The 25,050-nt window shown below is 45.4% G+C and overlaps 1 protein-coding gene across 4 annotated transcripts in view; it reads right to left on the reverse strand.

Annotated features, from left to right (window-relative positions):
- Nucleotides 1–24,400, reverse strand: part of LOC139539576 (paralemmin-1-like) — a 70,998-nt gene extending 46,598 nt beyond the window's left edge. Inside the window, exon 1 of one of the 4 annotated variants that reach the window (XM_071342643.1) lies at nt 23,962–24,400. In XM_071342643.1, the coding sequence (XP_071198744.1) occupies nt 23,962–23,966 (5 nt within the window). In that variant the 5' untranslated portion in view covers nt 23,967–24,400. The remainder of the gene's footprint in view (nt 1–23,961) is intronic. The other 3 variants (XM_071342645.1, XM_071342646.1, XM_071342647.1) reach the window with 3 other exon arrangements.
- Nucleotides 24,401–25,050: the final 650 nt, after the last annotated feature.

Here is a 25,050-nt window from a genome sequence, read left to right on the forward strand (position 1 = left end):
CAAGAATAATTATTTGGAAGGCAAGAAGGGTTCTACATAGAACCATATATAATATTTCCCAGCATGCTCTATTTGAGTGAGAATTTCAGAATGTTTTGTTTTACTGTAATATCTGTGTTTTTGCAATTAGAGTGATTGGTTAATAGATTTTATGCTACACAAAAAAAACATTAATACAGTTTCCTAAACGAATCCAATCTGTTGGATTTATTGCACCCGTAATTTAGATGGTTGTTCAAGTTTAGATGGTTGAGGTAGTGTCAGTATTTAATCTTCCCTACACTGGCAGTCATTCTGTCACGACTCCCACCGAAAGTGGCTCCTCTTCCTGTTCGGGCGGCGCTCGGTTGTCGTCGTCACCGGTCTACTAGCTGCCACCGATCCCATTTTCCTTTTCTGTTAGTTTTGTCTTATTGGTTACACCTGTTTCTTGTTTGGGTTTTGGTTAGGGCTATTTAAGCCAGGTATGCCCGCCTGCTTTTGTGCGGGCTTGTTCCTCTGTTAGTTTGTGGATGTGCATTTTTATCTTATTTTCTCCGGACTGTTTGGGTCCTGTTTTTGGGCCGGTCAGTTGTATACGCCTGGTGTTTTTGGCGTGACCGTTTCTGTACCGGAATAAATACGATTGTCCTAAACCCTCTGCTCTCTGCGCCTGACTCCAAACCCACTACTCCTAGAAGTCCTGACACATTCTGAATACAGGATGCGGGTGATTAACAATTCCACTTGTTGGATATCCTAACACTGTCTGGATTCCGATCAATAGAAATTACACATCACTTTGCCAGCCAGCATAATGTGACTTGCAGGCCTGATGTGGCCTGTGAACCAGGAGATTCCTAACACAAGGAGATAGTCTACACTCGGTTTGTTGTTTATATAAAATAGTTTTCATGAAATCGTTTTTAATCATAGCTTAAGTTTGTATTGCTACGCAGTCTGCAATGCGGTCAGCCTTTACATCTGGGACAGCAAGTTTGTGTTCCTGTTATGTAGCAGTTAGCCATCATGAAAATGGAGCAGGCTAACGCTAGCAGTGCTAACCCACCAGTGCTTTTATCCACGGCTGGGCACAAATACTTCAGGTGTAAGATGATTTCCACACAAGATGAAGATAAGGTGGAACTGGAAAATGGACAGGGATTTGTCTGACCTAAATGCAACACCATCAAGCAGTTTAGGGAAGAGATCCTTCGGCTGTTAGCTCGGCTGCGAGAAAAGAACAACCTGCTTTTATAAGTACACCAACTTTGCTGTAACCCAGGCAAACCGAATCTCAGTTTTAAATGCCTGATAGCAAAGCTGTCGGTGAGTTGTGCAGGGTTGATCTGTCCCAATCCAACGGACAGATGTTCAGTTCAACTCCACGGACCATGGGAGACTGGACACTCGCAAGGCGTAAGAGATCGGGGAGGCAGTCTGGCCACCCTTCATCTATCCAAGAAGATCTGACCCAGCTATCAAACAGTTTTTCCCCGCTTGAGACGGATCTACCAGCCCCGAGAGTCAGCACGGATCCTGGCCGCCATAGTTGAGCAGATCGCTTCCCCATCGGATTCCATCACGACCACCATCATTGTGGGCAGCTCGATACTGAGAGATTTTGGCTTGCCTACGATCTGTTGACTGACCAAGGTCCTCTGTCACCCAGGAGCCATTGTCCATGACATCAACTCCCTCCTGGAGCCCAACGCGAATGATATACTGCTTTCTCGAGAACAGGCTCAGATCCCTGTGATTTGCGTGAAGAGGAGGCGGAGAAAAAGGGGCCGGAGGGCGGGCTGCCTTCTGATAATTCGGACGTGATTGAATAAACCCCCACTTCCTTCCATTCTTCTAGCAAACGTGCAATCTCTGGAGAATTAAATAGATGACCTACATGGAAGACAAAACTACCAACGGGACATTCAGAACTGTAATATCTTACGCTTTACGGAGTCATGGCTGAACGACGACACTATCAACATACAGCTGGTTGGTTATACACTGCACCGGCAGGATAGAACAGCGGCGTCTGGTAAGACAAGTGGCGGGGGACTATGTATTTTTGTAAATAACAGCTGGTGCACAATATCTAAGGAAGTTTTGAGCTATTGCTCGCTTGTGTCACGATCGTGTGGCGGATTGACGGACCAAAACGCAGCAGTTGGGAAATAAGCCATCTTCTTTTATTTTACACCACGAAGATGAACACGACACAAAAACACTTTAACAAAACAACAAAATAACAAAACGACCGTGAAGCTACAAACGTTGTGCACTTACACACACTGGCTACAAACGTTCTTACATAGACAATTACCCACAATCAATGAGAGCCTATGGCTACCCTAAATAAGGCTCCCAATCAGAGACAACCGAAATCAGCTGTCTCTAATTGGGAACTCATTCAGGTAACCATAGACTCTCCTAGATAACTAACCAACATAGACAACGCTAGACATATACACTCAACACAAAACCATCTACTACACCCCATAACCCCTTTACCAAATAAACACCCAAAACCAACAAAACATAAACATTCCCCATGTCACACCCTGACCTAACTAAAATAATCAAGAAAACAAAGAATAATAAGGCCAGGGCGTGACATAACCCCCCCCTTGAGGCGCGAACTCCGGGCGCACCATACACAGTCTAGGGGAGGGTCTGGGTGGGCTTCCATCCACGGTGGCGGCTCCGGCTCTGGTCGCGGTCCCCACGTCACCACAGTACCTAAACACCTCCTAGGCTTCCTCCAAACGACCCCCCTCCACCTTAACCCCATTGCATTCAGGGGCAGTTCCGGACTAAGGGGCAGTACCAGGGTAAGAGGCAGTACCAGGGTCAGGGGCAGTACTAGGGTCAGGGACAGTACCAGGGTCAGGGGCAGCACCAGGGTAAGGGGCAGCACCAGGATAAGGGGCAGCTCCGGACTGAAGAATGGCAGCTCCGGACTGAGGGACTGCAGCTCCGGACTGAAGGACTGCAGCTCCGGACTGAGGGATGGCCCATGGCTGGCTGACGGATCTGGCTGCTCATGGCTCTCTAACGGCTCTGGCTGCTCATGGCTCTCTGACGGCTCTGGCTGCTCATGGCTCGCTGACGGCTCTGGCTGCTCATGGCTCGCTGACGGCTCTGGCTGCTCATGGCTCGCTGACGGCTCTGGCAGATCCTGTCTGGCTGGCGGCTCTGGCAGATCCTGTCTGGCTGGCGGCTCTGGCAGATCCTGTCTGATTGGCGGCTCTGGCAGATCCTGTCTGATTGGCGGCTCTGGCAGATCCTGTCTGGTTGGCGGCTCTGGCAGATCCTGTCTGGTTGGCGGCTCTGGCAGATCCTGTCTGACGGGCGGCTCTAGCGGCTCCTGTCTGGCGGACGGCTCTAGCGGCTCCTGTCTGGCGGACGGCTCTGTAGGCTCATGGCAGACGGGCGGCTTTGCAGGCTCATGGCAGACGGGCGGCTTTGCAGGCTCATTGCAGACGGATGGCTCAGACGGCGCTGGGGAGACGGATGGCTCAGATGGCGCTGGGTAGACGGATGGCTCAGACGGCGCTGGGTAGACGGATGGCTCAGATGGCGCTCGGGAGACGGATGGCTCAGATGGCGCTCGGGAGACGGATGGCTCTGGCCGGATAAGGCGCACTGTAGACCTGGTGCGTGGTGCCGGAACTGGAGGCACCGGGCTAAGGACACGCACCTTCATACTAGTGCGGGGAGCAGGGACAGGGCACACTGGACTCTCAAAGCCCACTCTATACCTGGTGCGTGGTACCGGCACTGGTGACACCGGGCTGAGGGCAAGCACATCAGGATTAGTAGGGGGAGAAGAAACAGTGTGTACAGGGCTCTGGAGACGCACAGGAGGCTTAGTGCGTGGTGCCGGAACTGGAGGCACCGAACCTGGATACACGCACTATAGGGAGAGTGCGTGGAGGAGGAACAGGGCTCTGGAAATGCACTGGTAGCCTAGTGCGTAGTGTAGGCACTGTAGGTACTAGGCTGGGGCGGGGAGGTGGCGCCGGAAATACCGGACCGTGCAGGCGTATTGGCTCCCTTGAGCATTGAGCCTGACCAACCTTACCTGGTTGAATGCTCCCCGTTGCCCGACCAGTGCGGGGAGGTGGAATAACCCGCACCGGGCTATGTAGGCGAACCGGGGACACCATGCGTAAGGCTGGTGCCATGTAAACCGGCCCGAGGAGACGCACTGGTGGCCAGATATGTAGGGCCGGCTTCATGACATCCGGCTCAATACTCAATCTAGCCCTGCCAGTGCGGGGAGGTGGAATAACCCGCACCGGGCTATGCACACGTACAGGAGACACCGTGCGCTCTACTGCGTAACACGGTGTCTGCCCGTACTCCCGCTCTCCACGGTTAGCCTGGGAAGTGGGCGCAGGTCTCCTACCTGCCCTTGGCCCACAACCCCTTAGCCCCCCCCCAAGAAATTTTTGGGAGTTACTCACGGGCTTTTCGGGCTTCCGTGCAAGACGCGTCCCCTCATAACTCCGGTTCTTCAACCCAGTAGCCTCTGCTCTCCTCAGTGCCTCCACCTGTTCCCATGGGAGGCGATCCCTTCCAGCCAGGATCTCCTCCCATGTGTAGCAACCTTTACCGTCCAATACATCGTCCCAAGTCCATTCCTCCTTCTTTCGCTGTCCCTTACTCCGTTTACACCGCTGCTTGGCTCTGGATAGGTGGGTGGTTCTGTAACGGCGTTCCTCTCTCTCTTCATAAGAAGAGGAGGAGTAGTGATCGAACCAAGGCGCAGCGGGTTGTGAATACATGATGATTTTTATTTTAAATAAACAAAACGAACAAACACGAAAACGAACTATACTTGAAAATGATACAAAATAACAAAACGAAAGTAGACAGACCTGAACAACGAACTTACATACAACGTGAAGAACGAAATGAACAGACTACATAAATGAACAAACCGTAAACAGTCCCGTATGGTGCAAACATCGACACAGACACAGGAGACAACCACCCACAAACAAACACTGTGAACAGCCTACCTAAATATGACTCTCAATTAGAGGAACGCCAAACACCTGCCTCCAATTGAGAGCCATACCAGGCAACCCTAAACCAACATAGAAACAGACAACATAGAATGCCCACCCAAACTCACGTCCTGACCAACTAACACACAAAACTAAACAGAAAACAGGTCAGGAACGTGACAGCTTGAGGTAGAGTATCTCATGATAAGCTGTAGACCACACTATCTACCTAGAGAGTTTATCTGTATTTTTTGCAGCTGTTTACATACCACCACAGTCAGAGGCTGGAACTAAGATAGCCTTGAATGATCTGTATTCCGCCATAAGCAAACAAGAAAACGCTCACCCAGAGGCGGCGCTCCTAGTAGCCGGGGACTTTAATGCAGGGAAACTTAAATCTGTTTTGCCAAATTTCTATCAGCATGTTAAATGTGCCACCAGAGGGACAAAAACTCTGGACCACCTTTACTCCACACACAGAGACACATACAAAGCTCTCCCTCGCCCTCCATTTGGCAAATCTGACCATAATTCTATCCCCCTGATTCATGCTTACAAGCAAAAATTAAAGCAGGAAGCACCAGTGACTAGATCAATAAAAAAGTGGTCAGATGAAGCAGATGCTAAGCTACAGGACTGTTTTGCTAGCACAGACTAGAATATGTTCCCAGGATTCCTCCGATGCATTGAGTACAAATCAAATCAAATTGTATTAGTCACATGCGCCGAATACAACAGGTGTAGTCCTTATGTAACGGCTGTCCTCGCTGACAGAAGGAGAGGACCAAAACGCAGAGTGGTCAGTGTTCATTATTTACTGAAAGTCAACAAAACACTTCAAAATACAAAACAACCAACAAACGTGACAAAACCGAAACAGTCCTGTGTGGCACAAAACCTGACACAGGAACAAACACCCACAAAACACACGTGAAACCCAGGCTGCCTAAGTATGATTCTCAATCAGGGACAACGATTGACAGCTGCCTCTGATTGAGAATCATACCCGGCCGAACACAAACATCCCAACATAGAAAATCACACATAGACAAACCCACCCAACTCACGCCCTGACCAACTAAATAAATACAAGACAAAAGAAAACAGGTCAGGAACGTGACACCTTACAGTGAAATGTTACTTACAAGCCCATAACAAACAATGCAGTTTAAAAAAATACAGCTAAGAATAAGAAATAAAAGCAACAAGTAATTAAAGAGCAGCAGTAAAATAACAATAGCGAGACTATATACAGGGGGGTACCGGTACAGAGTCAATGTGTTAGTTGAGGTACACCACATCAGTCATTGGCTTCATCAATAAGTGCATCGATAACATCGTCCCCACAGTGGCCGTACGTACATACCCCAACCAGAAGCCATGGATTACAGGCAACATCCGCTCTGAGCTAATGGCTAGAGCTGCCGCTTTCAAGGAGCGGGACTCTAACCCGGAAGCTTATAAGAAATCACGCTAAGCCCTCTGACGAACCATCAAACAGGCAAAGTGCCAATATAGGACTAAGATCGAATCATATTACACCGGCTCTGATGCTCGTCGGATGTGGCAGGGCTTGCAAACAATTATAGACTACAAAGGGAAGCACAGCTGAGAGCTGCCCAGTGACACGAGCCTACCAGATGAGCTAGACTACTTCTATGCTCGCTTCGAGGCAAATAACACTGAAACATGCATGACAGCACCAGCTATTCCGGAAGACTGTGTGATCACGCTCACCGCAGCCGATGTGAGTAAGACCTTTCAAAAGATCAACATTCACAAGGCCGCAGGGCCAGATGGATTACCAGGATGTGTAATGCGAGCATGCGCTGAATAACTGGCAAGTGTCTTCACTGACATTTTCAACCTCTCCCTGTCCGAGTCTGTAATACCAACATGTTTTAAGCAGACCACCATAGTACCTGTGATTTGAAAGGCTGGTCATGGCTCACATCAACACCATTATCCCAGAAACCCTAGACCCACTCCAATTTGCATACCGCCCAAACAGATACACAGATGATGGAATCTCTATTGCACTCCACACTGCCCTTTTCCACCTGGACAAAAGGAACAACAATGTGAGAATGCCATTCATTGATTACAGCTCAGCGTTCAACACCATAGTGCCCTCAAAGCACATCAATGAGCTAAGGACCCTGGGACTAAACACCTTGCTCTGCAACTGGATCCTGGACTTCCTGACGGGCCGCCCCCCAGGTGGTAAGGGTAGGTAACAACACATCCGCCACACTGATCCTCAACACAGGGGCTCCTCAGGGGTGCGTACTCAGTCCCCTCCTGTACTACCTGTTCATTCATGACTGCACGGCCAGGCACAACTCCAACACCATCATTAAGTTTGATGATGACACAACAGTGGTAGGCCTGATCACCGACAACGACGAGACCTTTATGGAGGAGGTCAGAGACCTGGCTGTGTGGTGCCAGGACAACAACCTCTCCCTCAACGTGATCAAGACAAAGGAGATGACTGTGGACTACAGGAAAAAGAGGACCGAGCACACCCCCATTCTCATCGATGGGGCTGCAGTGGAGCAGGTTGAGAGCTTCAAGTTCCTTGGTGTTCACATCACCAACAAACTAACATGGTCCAAACACACCAAGACATACGTGTTGAGGGCTCGACAAAACCTATTCCCCCTCAGGAGGTTCCTCAGATCCTCAAAAGGTTCTACAGCTGCACCAGAGAGCATCTTGACTGGTTGCATCACTGCCTGGTATGGCAACTGCTCGGCCTCCGACCGCAAGGCACTACAGAGGGTAGTGCGAATGGGCCAATACATCACTGGGGCCAAGCTTCCTGCAATCCAGGACCTCTATTCCAGGCAGTGTCAGAGGAAGGCCCTAAAAATTGTCAAAGACTCCAGCCAGCCTAGTCATAGACTGTTCTCTCTGCTATCGCAGGGCAAGCGGTACCGTAGCGCCAAGTCTAGGTCCAAGAGGCTTCTAAATAGCTTCTACCCCCAAGCCAAAAGTATCCTAAACACCTAAGCAAATGGCTACCCAAACTATTTGCATTACCCCCTCCCCACACACACTCACACTTTTACACCGCTGCTACTCTTTGTTGTTATCATCTATGCATAGTCACTTTAATAACTCTACCTACATGTACATATTACCTAAACTAACCGGTGCCCCCTCACATTGACTCTGTACCGGTACCCCCTGTATATAATCTCACTATTGTTGTTTTACTGCTGCTCTTTAATTACTTGTTACTTTTATCTGTATTTTTTAAAACGGCATTGTTGGTTAGGGGCTCGAAAGTAAGCATTTCACTGTTGTATTCGGCGCATGTGACTAATAACATTTGATTCGATGGGAAGTGTGATGATATGTGCTCTAGCCTACCACGCAAAGGCAATATGGATTTATTTTCTCTGGTTGACAGACATGCTCAGGAAAGTGATATCACAACTTAAGCTTTCTACTTGCCTACTCAATCCTATCCCCATCACCTTCTTCAAAACAGTTTGCATATTTGCATATCTGAAGAAGTGCAAGCTATTGTTAATCGCTCCCTGTTCACAGGCACTTTCCCCACTGCATTAAAACTGCTATGGTGAAAAGTAATCTAGATGCTTCAGCTCTTAGCAATTTTCAGCCAATCTCAAACCTTCCATTCTTAAGCAAAATTGTGTAGAAATTGGTTTTCAAACATCTAAATAGTGCCAAATGTATTTTTGAAAAATTCCAATCTGGTGTTCGTGCCCACCACAGCACAGAGACAGTCTTAGTTAAAGTAGTAAATTATCTTAGAGCCAACACAGATGCCAAACAGCTCTCTGTCCTTGTACTCTTAGATTGAAGTGCTGCATTCGATACCTTTGACCATGATGTCCTTCTGGACAGACTGGAGAGGTGGGTTGGCCTCTCTGGTCCAGTTCTAAATTGGTTTAGGACCTATTTAAGCGGTCACAGGTTTTTTGTCACCCTTGGTGAACATAATTCAGAGAAAATACATCACGTGGCGTTCCACAAGGTTCGATTTTGGGTCCGGTACTGTTCAGTTTATATACAGTATGTTACCCCTTGGCAGCATTATCAGAAAACACAGCACTGATTTTCACTGCTACGCAGCCGATACACAGCTTTATATTTCTGTGTCACCAGAGGATTTTAGCTCCATGGATAAATTATTAGACTGTATTAGTGATTTAAATCTTGGATGGGTCACAACTTCCTCCAGCTAACTTATTGTTAGAGCCAAAGCACAGAGAGAGAATCTAGCAGCACATTTTATTCATTTATTCACGGGCAATAAAGATAACACACCAGGTAAAAAACCTAGGTGTTATTTTAGATTCTGAACAAAATCTTGAATGTGACCAGAATAGCTTTTTACCACCTGAGGAACATTGCTGGCATTGGGCGGCAGGTAGCCTAGTGGTTAGAGTGTTAGACTAGTAACCGAAAGGTTGCAAGATAAAATCCCCGAGCTGACAAGGTACAAATCTGTCTTTCTGCCCCTGAACAAAGCATTTAACCCACTGTTTCTAGGCTGTCATTGAAATAAGAATCTGTTCTTAACTGACTTGCCTAGTTAAATAAAGGTATAATAAATTGCTGAGGTGTGGCTGTTTCTCTCTCTGCTATGCAGAGAGACTCCTCCATGCTTTTATTATCAGCAGGCTTGACAACTGTAAAGCGCTCCTGTCTGGTCTACTCAAGAAAGCCAACTGCAAAACATACAGAATGCTGCAGCACGGGTACTTACTAAAGACAAGACGGAGAGCACACATTATACCGGTTTAGGGTCTCTGCACTGGCAGCCTGTGAGTTTTAGAATTCATTTTGAGATTCTTCTATTGGTTTTTAAATCAGTCCATGATTGTGCACCACAATACATGTCAGACGTGCTTTTAAGTTATGTACCCGGTAGGTAATTCAGGTCCTCTGGCACTGGCCTTTTAACTATCCCAAAGTCTAGGACCAAGAGGCATGGAGAGGCAGCCAGAGAACCTGAGGAGGGCTGAAACGTAGGACATATGTAAAAGAGATATTAAAACGTCTTTTTAGCTTTGCTTTTCCTTAGGGTGCTTTTTAGTCGTTCAGTTTGTGTCATTCTTTAGTTGTTTATCTTATGTTTGTTGTGTAGTAAATAATGCAGCTTTTATTTTCATTGTTTTTATTCATTTTTTCATGTAAAGCACATCCATGTCTGAAATGTGCTGTATAAATAAAGCTTGATTTAATTTGATTTGACCACTGTGTTAGGGTATAACTAGGGCCTCAAAGAAAGGCCTTATGATATATGTAATGTATTGTCTTAAATAAAGGCTGGTGGAACCGTTCATAGAGGGTTCTAGGAAGAATCCTCCAAAGTTAAAAGGGTTCTCAGTAGAACCTTTCATAGAGGGTTTTAGGCAGAACCATATACAGGGGGTTATTTGAAAAACCCTGCATAGATGGTCCTAGATAGAACACTCTGCAAAGGGTTTTACCCAGCACCAAAAAGGGTTCCCCTATGAGAACAAACCAAAGAGCCCTGTATGGATCTACATAGAAAATGTTTTTCTTAGAGTGCAGTATATTGTTCAGATACAGAGATGTACGTATACTCCATGGATATTTTTAAACTACTGTGTTTCCACTTACAGTAAATTGTGAAATTCTATGTGGTATTGGATCTTAGTCATACTTCAGTTGGAGGTGCTAACAGTAGTGCTGCCTGTATATTATTGTTGTTTATGCTTAGACAAGTTTGGCATCCCTGGATCCATTCCACATACCGGAATCCTACTCCTTGGGAACACTGTAGGCTTTTCAAGAATTTACATTTCCCCTCGGAATCAGTGATTTCGTACTAAGAGAGTACTCTGGAGTCTGGTGTCAGTGAGAGCAAGGACAATGACACAGTTCTGTGTGTGGGAAACAAAAAAAAGAATGTGAAATATGTCCACTCAGATTAGATTAGGCAGGTAAAAAGTTCAATGGAAATGGGGAAATTAGTGAGCACAGGTGCAGAGTCACTTCAAATACTAAGAGATGTGTTCCGCTTTGTTGATGTGGTCTGGGCATTTCTAGAGGGCTTGGTGCTATTCTGAGTGCTTCGTAATAACAATTCGGAAACCAAAGCATAAACCGAACAGTTTCTTCAGCAAGATACTTGGTCAAATATGACAGAATGATGAGCTTACTTTTAAAATAAATGCAGGGTTAGTGCAGAGGCACCTACAATCACTAGAAATGTAATAACACACATTTTACACTGATTTCTTTGCCATTTCTCTGTATCTTTCCTGATAAGCTCATTGAGAATAAGGAATCTAAGGCATCTATTCTGTATTTCCAAAGAAATCAAACACATAAATGAGCTGAAACAGATGTTTTTCCTCCCAGGCAGAGTGTGTCTAGCTGGACCAGCCTATTTTACTCTCCTTCTGTTCCCACTGTAAGGTCTTCAATTCAAAACCATACACTTCACTGGTCAGGCGTTCTGTTTTGAAAGCAGGGCTGAGTATGTCTTGCTGTCACGCCCCAAAAAAGAACACATGCGGGCGGGCGACAAAGAGAAGCTTTAAGGCTTCATGACCAACACCACTGTCCCTCGCAATGACAGGAAATATTCTGCAGAGTCGGCAAAGGGAAGCTCTAGAGAGCCTGATTCGCCTTGATTCGCTCTAGTCTGCAGTGTAATGTGATCGAGGCCAACGGGCATGTCCTGTCCCTCGTCACATGGAGGGAGACGTGCGGGACACAGACACAGTGACAGGCTGGGTGGGGTCACATCATGCAGACCGACAATGAGACAGTAAAAAATAAGAACTTGGGGGGTTTTCTATCCCCAAACACAACACTGTGGCACTTCCTCCAACACCCTCTACAAGCAGCAACAGAAGGAAGGGGCACGGAGTCAGACACCACTACTAATCTCAACAAATGGTATTGCCCTGCTGGCCTGCTGAGAATAGGGTGGTGTACTTGCACTGAATACTCATAAATCTAGTCTTTATTTAGGTTGGTAAAATATCTCATTTTAGTGTCCTTTTGACTTTACGACAGCTTATCTGGTCCTACAAAATCCCAGTTAAGCTATTGGTAATATGGTTAACCATTACCTTGACCTTGCCAATTTGGATTTTGTTGTTCGAATATTTGCAAAGTGTTGTTGACAAAATAATGAAAATGGCTGTCTGGTAGCCTCAATAAATAGACAACATTTGTTGTAGTTTAACACGTTTTTGCATGTATAGATTATTTTTTTTATTTGACATGACTTGAAAAAACGCATGACTCGACATGACTTGCTCTTAGAATGTGCGACTTGGACTTGACTCGACCCGTTCTACTTGGGACTCGACTTGAGTCTCAGACCTTGTGACTTGAGACTTGCTTGTGACTCGAATAACAATGATTTGGTCCCACCTCTGGTAAGCCATTATGGTTCTATCAACATCTACGAACAAGAATGAAAGAAGAGAAATGGAGACAGACGGTGATGTAACGCCATTAACTAATAAGCCTCATGGGGAAGGTGTGTTCCGGTGTTGTGGCTGCTACTGTCAGTACACTCTGTACCCTAGGCTAGCTTTGCAAAATTCCTTAAAAAGTTCCAAGGGTTTTCATGAATCCCAATTGGAGGATTCCCAAAATCAGAAGTGAATAAACAGGGAAAGAATCCTTAAACTGGGAATCATTCAGCAGCGATTTCTGAAAAAAACTGGGAATATGGGGAAAGTTTCCTGAATTTTGTAATCCTACACCAGGGTGGTCTGCCTTCTTTCCCTAGCCCCGACCACCATTTCCACTGGACAATAGAGGCTCCAACTCAAACCCTCAACAGGCTAATGTGGTGTACCCTGATAAAATCCACACAGATAAATAATCCCTGCCCAATAAAACCATGAGGAAATGTCACCACTGACAAATTCAGGGCTCAGGGATTATCAATTTAACCTTTTAGCATGAAGACCAAGGTGGGAAGAAGACAGAGGAAAATATCCCAAAGCTTTTGCTGATGGATGAATTTGCATCCTGGCTGTGAGCAGATTACAGGGTTCATTTTGTAAAATGAAAGGAAGGCGTTGAAAGCGCTACATTCCTAAATCAGTTCCGGTTGTCACGATATTTGACCTTTTACTATTGTGTATTTCAAAATGAAATTTTAGCCATTTCAAAAATGCTCTCGAATGCTTTTGTCTATAAATAGTTACAATTGTTTATTGTTCAGGAACAATGTGTGTTGGATTGTTGTCTAATCTCAAACTTTGGCAATCGATGAATCTGTGTTAACATGTGGGTTTACTTGGTCTCATCCTGTTTGGACAACAGGATGGGGTGAGACACTGAGCCATTAGAGTCAAAAATAAAAGTCAATTCGCAGCCACATACATGAGTGAAAAACACAAAGAAAACCACCACTGTATTGTCGGAAACAGCCCTCTGAGTATGACAATGCATATGAATGTCATGTGAATGAATATTGCTCCTGTAAATCGCTCTGTAAAGGAGCGTCTGCTAAATGACTAAAATGTAAATTTATACTGACCAAAAATATAAACCCATCATCCCATGTTTCATGATCTGAAATAAAAGATCCCAGAAATGTTCCATATGCAAAAATTGACCGATTTTCTCATCTGAACCTTAACTCAGTAAAATCTTTAAAATTGTTGCATGCTGCATTTATATTTTTGTTCAGTATATATATAACAAAAATGTAATATTCTAACATGTATGATACAGTAGATACTAAATGGACAGATATAGCAACAGTAAGGGCACAAATCTAAAAGTAACATTATATATTTTGCAAATTAACTAGGAATATTGTAGTCTATAATAATCTGGCAAAACAATGAAAGGATCACTATATGACATTCATATGATTTGGGAATTGACACAAAATGTGTCTTTGTGTCAACATATTAATTAGGCTATAAACTCTTAACAGACAATGACTTCACAGTAAGATACTGTAGATATACAACATTTACTGAATCTATATGGACATTTTGCACAAATAACACAATCATGTATTTCCTTTTCATTCCTTAAAACGTGGATTAAACTAACTAAGGCTATTGTGCATCATTGTGCTTTGTACATTCCCATGGCCGCAGGTGTAACGGCCAACTTCTTAAGACAAACTTCTCTTTTCATTAATATTGCTCCTCCTTAGTAACCCAGAGGAACAGTAATATGACAGCTTTGCCGCTTCTTGCCCCTCAGAGAATGTCTTATTTAGGAGGAATGCAAGCTGACTTCAGTTCCCATTTACTAAACAACCAGGGCTAGAAGTGAATAGACCTTTAAATCACTTCTACCATTGTATCTGTATCATTGTGTTCATCTTATGCTAAACACACCCAGGAGTCTGACCCAACATTTCGTTAGGATTTAATTAAATGGTGGTTAAAACGAGATGACAAAGGTCATTACATGGCCATATTCAGTCTGCTCAGTTGACCGTGCGACGAGAAAACGAATAGAAACTATATATCTACGACTTAAGTCCAGTGCTGAGGCCTTACAGGCGGCATGGCCCACTATCTAGTCATCATTCAGGGGGGTATGAGACGCTAAGAAGCAATGTGACCTTGCCTGCACAAGTACCAATAGAAGTCCTGCGCTGTAAATATTCTCCAATTATGTTATGACACACAGTGGTGGTGCACTGAAAGTCCGCTATACCCTGGGACAAAGTAGCTGTGACTGGGAGAGGGAGTATAGCAGATTTGAGAGGATAAATTGTGTTTGGTTATCAACGAATAGCTGATTGGAAAACCATTGAGGCCCTAAGGCTATCATGAGCCAATCACAAAGCACCGTACAGAGGACACTCAGGATTGATCCTAACAAAGGTCAAAGTAGGACATGGCATGACCTTGTGACATGAATTAGCAGAAAGTATGAGTGACAAAAGGGCTTCTTCAAAACAGGTCAATGATCATGGCAGACTGTCATACTGGGCTAACTGTTTTTAGTGTCCAGGCAAAATACACTTAATTCACCTCTTTTGTCCTTTAACACTCAGATAACACAGTTCTTTCTCTGTGCAAGAGTACAATGAGAAAGATACTGTTCATATAATACTGTTCAAACAATTCAAGATCATAGCACTTGTCTCAGGGCTGGAAGTCATGAATGAAGTGTGGTCTCAAAGATCTCAAAGTTAAATTGATCAATTAAATAGTTCAGACAAAGGCTTGAACTTAGGAGATATTTTTGCTTATGCACCAAACGTGAAAGTAAATCCCATTATTGTCATACTGTTATTGAGTATAATGTTTGTGTAAACTAGAGTAAATCAAAGCTCTTAAAGGGATGGTTCAGCTTTTTTAAGTCATGAAAAAAAACAGAGCCACCCCTTTAAAAGCTGGATGATGGCCTTTATGGTGGAGACAAACAAGAAACAACCAATAACTGGACTTTCATTGAATAATTGAGTGTAGATATAAATTATATAAATACTGTATATCAACGCCTTGTTTGTAGTCACAGCCTATCTCTCATTTCATTTCATTACAGTACAACGGTTTGATTTGTTTAATCTTAGCTAGCTACTTAGCCGTCTTTGTATCAAAGATAATTGCGTAGCTAGCCAGCTATTCTTCGTTCTTTTAACGTAACTTTTAACGTAACGTAGTCAACACTGCTACCTAGCCAGCTAGCCACCGAACAGCAACACTGTAGTAACTATTACATTCAACGGAACGACTCGATTAGTGTAGTGTTAGCTAGCTACATAGTTGTCTTTGCTGTCTTTGTTTCTAAGATAACTGCGTAGTTTAGACTAATTCGGTTAGCTAGCCAGCTATTTTTCGTCCTTTTAACGTAACGTAACGTAGTCAACACTGCTCGCTAGCCAGCTAGCCACCGAATAGCAACACTGTAGAAACTATTACATTCAACGGATCAACGGAACGATTGATTAGTGTAGTGTTAGCTAGCTACATAGTTGTCTTTGCTGTCCTTGTATCTAAGACAATTGTGTAGTTTATACTAATTAACGAGCCAGTTACCGAGGTTACATAGCTAGCTACCGAGGTTACCTAGCCAGCGACACTCTCAAACAAAGTCAACAACGCAGCCACTGCTAGCTAGCCCACTTCCGCAGTACTGTATCATTTTAATAATTTTGGTCAATAAGATTTCTGCAACGCAAGCTTAACTTTCTGAACATTCGAAACGTGTAGTTCACTTGTCATTCCAATCTCCTTTGCATTAGCGTAGCCTCTTCTGTAGCCTGTCAACTATGTGTCTGTCTATCCCTGTTCTCTCCTCTCTGCACAGACCATACAAACGCTTCACACCGCGTGGCCGCGGCCACCCTAACCTGGTGGTCCCAGCGCGCACCACCCACGTGGAGTCCCAGGTCTCCGGCAGCCTCTGGAACTGCCGATCTGCGGCCAACAAGGCAGAGTTCCTCTCAGCCTATGCTTCCCTCCAGTCCCTCGACTTCTTGGCACTGACGGAAACATGGATCACCACAGATAACACTGCTACTCCTACTGCTCTCTCCTCGTCTGCCCACGTGTTCTCGCACACCCCGAGAGCTTCTGGTCAGCGGGGTGGCGGCACCGGGATCCTCATCTCTCCCAAGTGGTCTTTCTCCCTTTCTCCCCTTACCCATCTGTCTATCGCCTCCTTTGAATTCCATGCTGTCACAGTTACCAGCCCTTTCAAGCTTAACATCCTTATCATTTATCGCCCTCCAGGTTCCCTTGGAGAGTTCATCAATGAGCTTGATGCCCTGATAAGCTCCTTTCCTGAGGACGGCTCACCTCTCACAGTTCTGGGTGACTTTAACCTCCCCACGTCTACCTTTGACTCATTCCTCTCTGCCTCCTTCTTTCCACTCCTCTCCTCTTTTGACCTCACCCTCTCACCTTCCCCCCCTACTCACAAGGCAGGCAATACGCTTGACCTCATCTTTACTAGATGCTGTTCTTCCACTAACCTCATTGCAACTCCCCTCCAAGTCTCCGACCACTACCTTGTATCCTTTTCCCTCTCGCTCTCATCCATCACTTCCCACACTGCCCCTACTCGGATGGTATCGCGCCGTCCCAACCTTCGCTCTCTCTCCCCCGCTACTCTCTCCTCTTCCATCCTATCATCTCTTCCCTCTGCTCAAACCTTCTCCAACCTATCTCCTGATTCTGCCTCCTCAACCCTCCTCTCCTCCCTTTCTGCATCCTTTGACTCTCTATGTCCCCTATCCTCCAGGCCGGCTCGGTCCTCCCCTCCTGCTCCGTGGCTCGACGACTCATTGCGAGCTCACAGAACAGGGCTCCGGGCAGCCGAGCGGAAATGGAGGAAAACTCGCCTCCCTGCGGACCTGGCATCCTTTCACTCCCTCCTCTCTACATTTTCCTCTTCTGTCTCTGCTGCTAAAGCCACTTTCTACCACTCTAAATTCCAAGCATCTGCCTCTAACCCTAGGAAGCTCTTTGCCACCTTCTCCTCCCTCCTGAATCCTCCTCCCCCTCCTCCCCCCTCCTCCCTCTCTGCAGATGACTTCGTCAACCATTTTGAAAAGAAGGTCGACGACATCCGATCCTCGTTTGCTAAGTCAAACGACACCGCTGGTTCTGCTCACACTGCCCTACCCTGTGCTCTGACCTCTTTCTCCCCTCTCTCTCCAGATGAAATCTCGCGTCTTGTGACGGCCGGCCGCCCAACAACCTGCCCGCTTGACCCTATCCCCTCCTCTCTTCTCCAGACCATTTCCGGAGACCTTCTCCCTTACCTCACCTCGCTCATCAACTCATCCTTGACCGCTGGCTACGTCCCTTCCGTCTTCAAGAGAGCGAGAGTTGCACCCCTGCTGAAAAAACCTACACTCGATCCCTCCGATGTCAACAACTACAGACCAGTATCCCTTCTTTCTTTTCTCTCCAAAACTCTCGAATGTGCCGTCCTTGGCCAGCTCTCCCGCTATCTCTCTCAGAATGACCTTCTTGATCCAAATCAGTCAGGTTTCAAGACTAGTCATTCAACTGAGACTGCTCTTCTCTGTATCACGGAGGCGCTCCGCACTGCTAAAGCTAACTCTCTCTCCTCTGCTCTCATCCTCCTAGACCTATCGGCTGCCTTCGATACTGTGAACCATCAGATCCTCCTCTCCACCCTCTCCGAGTTGGGCATCTCCGGCGCGGCCCACGCTTGGATTGCGTCCTACCTGACAGGTCGCTCCTACCAGGTGGCGTGGCGAGAATCTGTCTCCTCACCACGTGCTCTCACCACTGGTGTCCCCCAGGGCTCTGTTCTAGGCCCTCTCCTATTCTCGCTATACACCAAGTCACTTGGCTCTGTCATAACCTCACATGGTCTCTCCTATCATTGCTATGCAGACGACACACAATTAATCTTCTCCTTTCCCCCTTCTGATGACCAGGTGGCGAATCGCATCTCTGCATGTCTGGCAGACATATCAGTGTGGATGACGGACCACCACCTCAAGCTGAACCTCGGCAAGACGGAGCTGCTCTTCCTCCCGGGGAAGGACTGCCCGTTCCATGATCTCGCCATCACGGTTGACAACTCCATTGTGTCCTCCTCCCAGAGCGCTAAGAACCTTGGCGTGATCCTGGACAACACCCTGTCGTTCTCAACTAACATCAAGGCGGTGGCCCGTTCCTGTAGGTTCATGCTCTACAACATCCGCAGAGTACGACCCTGCCTCACACAGGAAGCGGCGCAGGTCCTAATCCAGGCACTTGTCATCTCCCGTCTGGATTACTGCAACTCGCTGTTGGCTGGGCTCCCTGCCTGTGCCATTAAACCCCTACAACTCATCCAGAACGCCGCAGCCCGTCTGGTGTTCAACCTTCCCAAGTTCTCTCACGTCACCCCGCTCCTCCGCTCTCTCCACTGGCTTCCAGTTGAAGCTCGCATCCGCTACAAGACCATGGTGCTTGCCTACGGAGCTGTGAGGGGAACGGCACCTCAGTACCTTCAGGCTCTGATCAGGCCCTACACCCAAACAAGGGCACTGCGTTCATCCACCTCTGGCCTGCTCGCCTCCCTACCACTGAGGAAGTACAGTTCCCGCTCAGCCCAGTCAAAACTGTTCGCTGCTCTGGCACCCCAATGGTGGAACAAACTCCCTCACGACGCCAGGACAGCGGAGTCAATCACCACCTTCCGGAGACACCTGAAACCCCACCTCTTCAAGGAATACCTAGGATAGGATAAAGTAATCCTTCTGACCCCCCCCCCCCCTTAAAAGATTTAGATGCACTATTGTAAAGTGGTTGTTCCACTGGATGTCATAAGGTGAATGCACCAATTTGTAAGTCGCTCTGGATAAGAGCGTCTGCTAAATGACTTAAATGTAAATGTAAATGTAGAGGCCAAACCTTTCTTCAGAGCTGTCGGCCACATAAAGTACTACGCTGAGATTCATATATTTTTGTTGTGAAATTCTGTAAAGCTGTTATTAATTAAAAGGACTCTAACAAAACTGTTCGGCTGACAGAGGAATGCCGCCCGTGGTTTCTATGGAGACCGTCCCTGCGAAAAAATAATCCGGGGGGACTAGTTGCTGTGCTGGGAACAGCAACACAAAATCAATCTATACTCCTCGATCTTGTCCGATTCCCGAACCCTTGGAGTTGTCACCAGTGTAAAACCAGTGAAAGCAAAAGTACAGAGTGGCAGTTGCACAGTTGCCTGATGACTCAAACTGAATTATTCCGCTGCTCGTTGTTCACTACATACTTCAGTCTGAAACTGCCATCGTTAAAGTCGTTTGTGGTGACATCAAAATAAGGGGTGTTGTACAAAACTTTCATAAGCAATTGGATCATCTCTAACCAATCAGAGTATCAAAGCCAATGATGAATATTTAAAACGCTGCTTTGCCCACGTGTGTTCTGGCTCTGGCCCAAACCATCAGTTTCTACGACCAATCAGAACTGTTTGAATGTGTTACCATTTTAGAAATCTTTGGGAAGGTACTCAGATCCAGACTTATTGTGGAAAAGAAACTGACGTCCATGGGCGTGGCGTTTTAGTATAAAAGGCTTTTTAGTATAGGCTACTATGCATATATTACAGCTATATATATCTATCATCTATATAAGTATCAGATATGCTATCGGCTATGTACAGTGGCAAGAAAAAGTATGTGAACCCTTTAGAAATACCCCGATTTCTGCATAAATTGGTCATAAAATTTGACTTCATCTAGGTCACAACAATAGACAAACACAGTCTACATAAACTAATAACACACAAACAATTATATGTTTTCATGTCTTTACTGAACACACCGTGTTAACATTCACAGTGCAGGGTGGGAAAAGTATGGATTTAATAACTGGATGACACTCCTTTGGCAGCAATAACCTCAACCAAATGTTTTCTGTAGTTGCGGATCAGACCTGCACAACGGTCAGGAGGAATTTTGGACCATTCCTCTTAACAAAACTGTTTCAGTTCAGCAATATCCTTGGGATGTCTGGTGTGAACTGCTCTCTTGAGGTCATACCACAGCATCTCAATCGGGTTGAGGTCAGGACTCTGACTGGGCCACTCCAGAAGGCGTATTTTCTTCTGTTGAAGCCATTCTGTTGTTACCTTCTGTGTTTTGGGTCGTTGTCCTGTTGCATCACCCAACTTCTGTTGAGCTTCAGTTGGCAGACAGATAGCCTTACATTCTCCTGCAAAATGTCTTGATAAACTTGGGAATTCATTTTTCTGTCGATGATAGCAAGCTGTCCAGGCCCTGAGGCAGCAAAGCAGCCCCGAACCATGATGCTCCCTCCACCATACTTTACAGTTGGGATGAGGTTTTGATGTTGGTGTGCTGTGACTTTTTTTCTCCACACATAGTGTTGTGTGTTCCTTCCAAACAACTCAACTGTAGTTTAATCTGTCCACAGAATATTTTGCACTTTTGCAAACTTCAGACGTGCAGCAATGTTTTTTTTTGGACAGCAGTGGCTTCTTTCGTGGTGTGTGTTTAACGTATCGTAGCCTCGTCAACAGAGATGTTAGCATGTTCCAGAGATTTCTGTAAGTCTTTAGCTGACACTCTAGGATTCTTCTTAACCTCATTGAGCATTCTGCGTTCTTACCGTGGACTGATGAACATCAAGGCTTTTAGAGATAATTTTGTAACCCTTTACCAGCTTTGTGCAAGTCAAAAATTCTTAATCTTAGGTCTTCTGAGATCTCTTTTGTTTGAGGCAGGATTCACATCAGGCAATGCTTCTTGTGAATAGCAAACTCAAATTTTGTGAGTGTTTTTTTATAGGGCAAGGCACCTCTAACCTGCATCTCCAATCTCGTCTCATTGATTGGACTCCAGGTTAGCTAACTCCTGACTCCAATTACCTTTTGGAGAAGTCATTAGCCTAGGGGTTCACATACTTTTTCTAACCTACACTGTGAATGTTTAAATTATGTATTCAATATAGACAAGACACATATAATAATTTGTGTTATTAGTTTAAGCACACTGTGTTTGTCTATTGTTGTGACTTAGATGAAGATCAGATCAAATTTGTTGACCAATTTATGCATAAATCCAGGTAATTCCAAAGGGTTCACATACTTTTTCTTGCCACTGTATCTATAAAGACCCTAAGGCTAAATACCACTCTTTGAAGTCAGTTCAAACGGCCCTGAAGTGTCATGGTCACCACCAGTGGCACGTGTCTGTGCGCTAACCCTCAACAACAAGACCCACACCACAGTGCCACACTCCCCTCCACTGCGTGAGGTCTGGTCTGTCCCAAAGGCTACGTTGAATGTGTGTCACTGTGACTGACGGATGACAGAGGGGGACTGGGACACCACTGGCTGGCTTGAGAATCACCCTTGTGGGCTGACTGGGATGAGATAACTTCTATTGTCCTTCTTTCAAGACTGCTGGAATATTTATTGTATAATACTGTAAGAGTTGTACTATACTGTATCTAATCATATGTTATTAAGATTGAAATAAACCCAATGGTTGTTGAGAAATGTGAAGGAGGACCCATGCAGAGAATAGAGGAAGGGGAGGATGAAGAAGGAGGAGTAGAGAGATGGCAGGGAGCAGATCAGACTTAATGACTGTTATGTGAGAGAGGGAGAGGCTGAAGGCTGAGGCAGAAGCAGAGGCTGGATGAAATGAGAGGACTATCTCGGCCTCTGCTCTCCAAACAGTTGCTCCATGGAATCCCGATGGTGATAGGTCCAGCCCATATCGAATGGCCATTAGCAATGGGAAGACGGTCTGAGAAATGGCCAGAATACCACTCTGTATCTCTGTGTCTCTGTCTTTGTCAGCAGCCAACAAGGGAGGGAAATTAAGAAGGATTTGTGGTGTTCAGATTTGTAAGGCTATCAATGGTCTGGTAAACAAAATATTGACCAGATGTCGAATAATTGGAAATAAGTAATTAAGACAAAAAATCTACTGAAATGCATTCAAGATTTTCTTGGTACGTGTTTTCCACAGCTGTTCCTCAAGTCAATGGCTCCATCAAAGTCTTATGGATATCAAACATGAGCTCTGTCTGGTATGTGTGTGTTGTACTATATTCTCTTATAACACAGCTTTACTCAAATCCTCTCTCATCGGAGCCTACTGCATTATTTGAACTTCAAATCACACACCTGTACCCTACTGTGTACTGCTGGCACCTTCACTATTCTGAACACTGAACCTAAACCTCCTGGAACCTCCTAATTACACTACAAGTGGAAGGAAGACACAACATTTATCAATATGACAATGTACCTACTGTGTTTAATCATCACATATTTGATGTTCAAAATTGGTGGTGTATAAACTAGTGTTCTTGAGGATGTTGCGTATGTCAGGTTAAATGAAGGGTTTTTCCTAGCTGGAGTCAGATTGAAGCAATGTAGGCTATGGCAAATGTGCACCATTCAAACAAAGTCATTGTAACATTGTAATATTTGTGGCTTCCTAGGCCTGCAACAATGTAACATTCTCATGGTCATGGGATCCTATTGTACTTTCATGTATCCCTTTATCTTTTGTATGTCACTGATAAGTAGTCAGCCATAATGACATAGGGATAAAACACCAGTCATGTTTCCTAGAACATCTGTCTAAGTAGCCTACACTAAAGCAACCGCATCAGCTCACTCAGCCATATTGGAACAGCCCATTTCTGTCAACACGGGAGAAAATGAACGCCTGCCCTAGCTCCTACACATGCACGCCCACCCGGGAGAAAATGAACGCCTGCCCTAGCTCCTACACATGCACGCCCACCGCTCACACAATTAGAGCAGGCACGGCCCTCTGGTACCGTAATCTAGCGCTCCCTGCTATTTCCATAAAGCGCGACATGCACAGCGTAGCACTATACCATTCAGGAACCCCATGTACAGCGCGCTATTATTCAGGAACATGCATTACACATTCCCCATATTGATCCCCGAAAAATACAAACATCACTGTGAGCCTAAATCGATAGACAATTACCCACAGTATTTTTGGTTGCCCATTCAAATCCACGGTAGTTACACATTGGGACATATTATCGAGAGTGGTTATTTAGGGCAAATGTTGTATTTCACTTGACTCCCCAGCTGTTGCTAGATGATATCCCTTACATAGACTGCCGATTGACCATGCGGCTTTGCCCTAGCCTAGATATAGGTCCAATGTCTTTCAAAGCACAGGCAGACAGGGAGGCTATTTAAAAAAAGCCGACAAATAAAAACAGTCATTGTGAATACCATTCTATTATATTTTGTCTGCTTATTGATGTTCGAATTTATAATCAAACTATTCACACAGCCTAATACCATCCTTTCTTCATTGTTTCCAAAAAATAAATCCCACAGTGCACTCCCCAAAAAGGCCGACAGTGCAATTAGCTAGAGTACATATTTGTCTTCAATTTGCAGGTGTGGCAAAAAGGGTGAAAGCGTTCAAATTGAGCACGCCCGAAATGATCTGTGCGTGAGTGCGTAACATAGCCTATGCAATACATGCAGTTAAAGTCAAAAGGCTACTTACTCCATGCTTCACCACCGGCCCGTTTCACCAACTCAGCTGTATTCGACTGAAAGGTGGATTTTGCCTTTATTATCAACAGGAGTAGCTAGTCTTTCTCAGTAGCCTACAACCATCAATTTCGGTCTACGGACCCCCTCCCCTTCAGTCAGAGCGGTGAAGTCGAGAAATCGGCTATGTCCCTCCCCTGTAGTTGGCTTTGATGGGGAGCAACGCGCGTCCCGCAGATTTGGCAACACACAAGACACAACCCTTTAAACCAATGGCCCAAATAATTATTCGCTTTTGCTAATGCGTTCAAAATAACTTCTATACATTTCACAACGCTTCTCCCACCATTCCCTGTTTTATGAGGATGTCTTTTGTTCCGAGTTTGAGCTCATACGCCGCAATGTTGAATCGTTTGTTCGCAGCGCGCTCGACTGAGGTGAGGAGATACGCCCCCACATGGATAGAAAATAAGAAAATACCGTGAAGGCATAGAATCGATATAGCTCGACTATAATTCTCGCACATCAATTCATTTATTATTTAGTAGATGAAAACTGTTAAACATGAAAAATGTTAAACATTGGCTACCTTATGCAACCTATTATGTGCAGCGCATTCGGATATGTTTTGACCCCTTGACTTTTTACACATTTTGTTACATTACAGCCTTATTCTAAAATGGATTAAATCGTTTTTTCCCTCATCAATCTACAACACAATACCCCATAATGACAAAGAAAAAACAGGTTTTTAGAAATGTCACATCTACATAAGTATTCAGACCCTTTACTCAGTACTTTGTTGAAGCACTCTTGGCAGCGATTACAGCCTAGAGTCTTCTTGGGTATGACGCTACAAGCTTGGCACACCTGTATTTGGGGAATTTCTCCCATTCTTCTCTGTAGATCCTCTCAAGCTCTGTCAGGTTGTATGGGGAGCGTCGCTGCGCAGCTATTTTCAGGTCTCTCCAGAGATGTTCGATCAGGTTCAAGTCCAGGGGCGTTGTCTTGGCTGTGTGCTTAGGGTCGTTGTCATGTTGGAAGGCGAACCTTCACTCCAGTCGGAGGTCCTGAGTGCTCTGAGACAGGTTTTCATCAAGGA

Source organism: Salvelinus alpinus, chromosome 15 (assembly GCF_045679555.1).
Source record: "Salvelinus alpinus chromosome 15, SLU_Salpinus.1, whole genome shotgun sequence".
NCBI classification, from domain to species: Eukaryota; Metazoa; Chordata; class Actinopteri; order Salmoniformes; family Salmonidae; genus Salvelinus; species Salvelinus alpinus.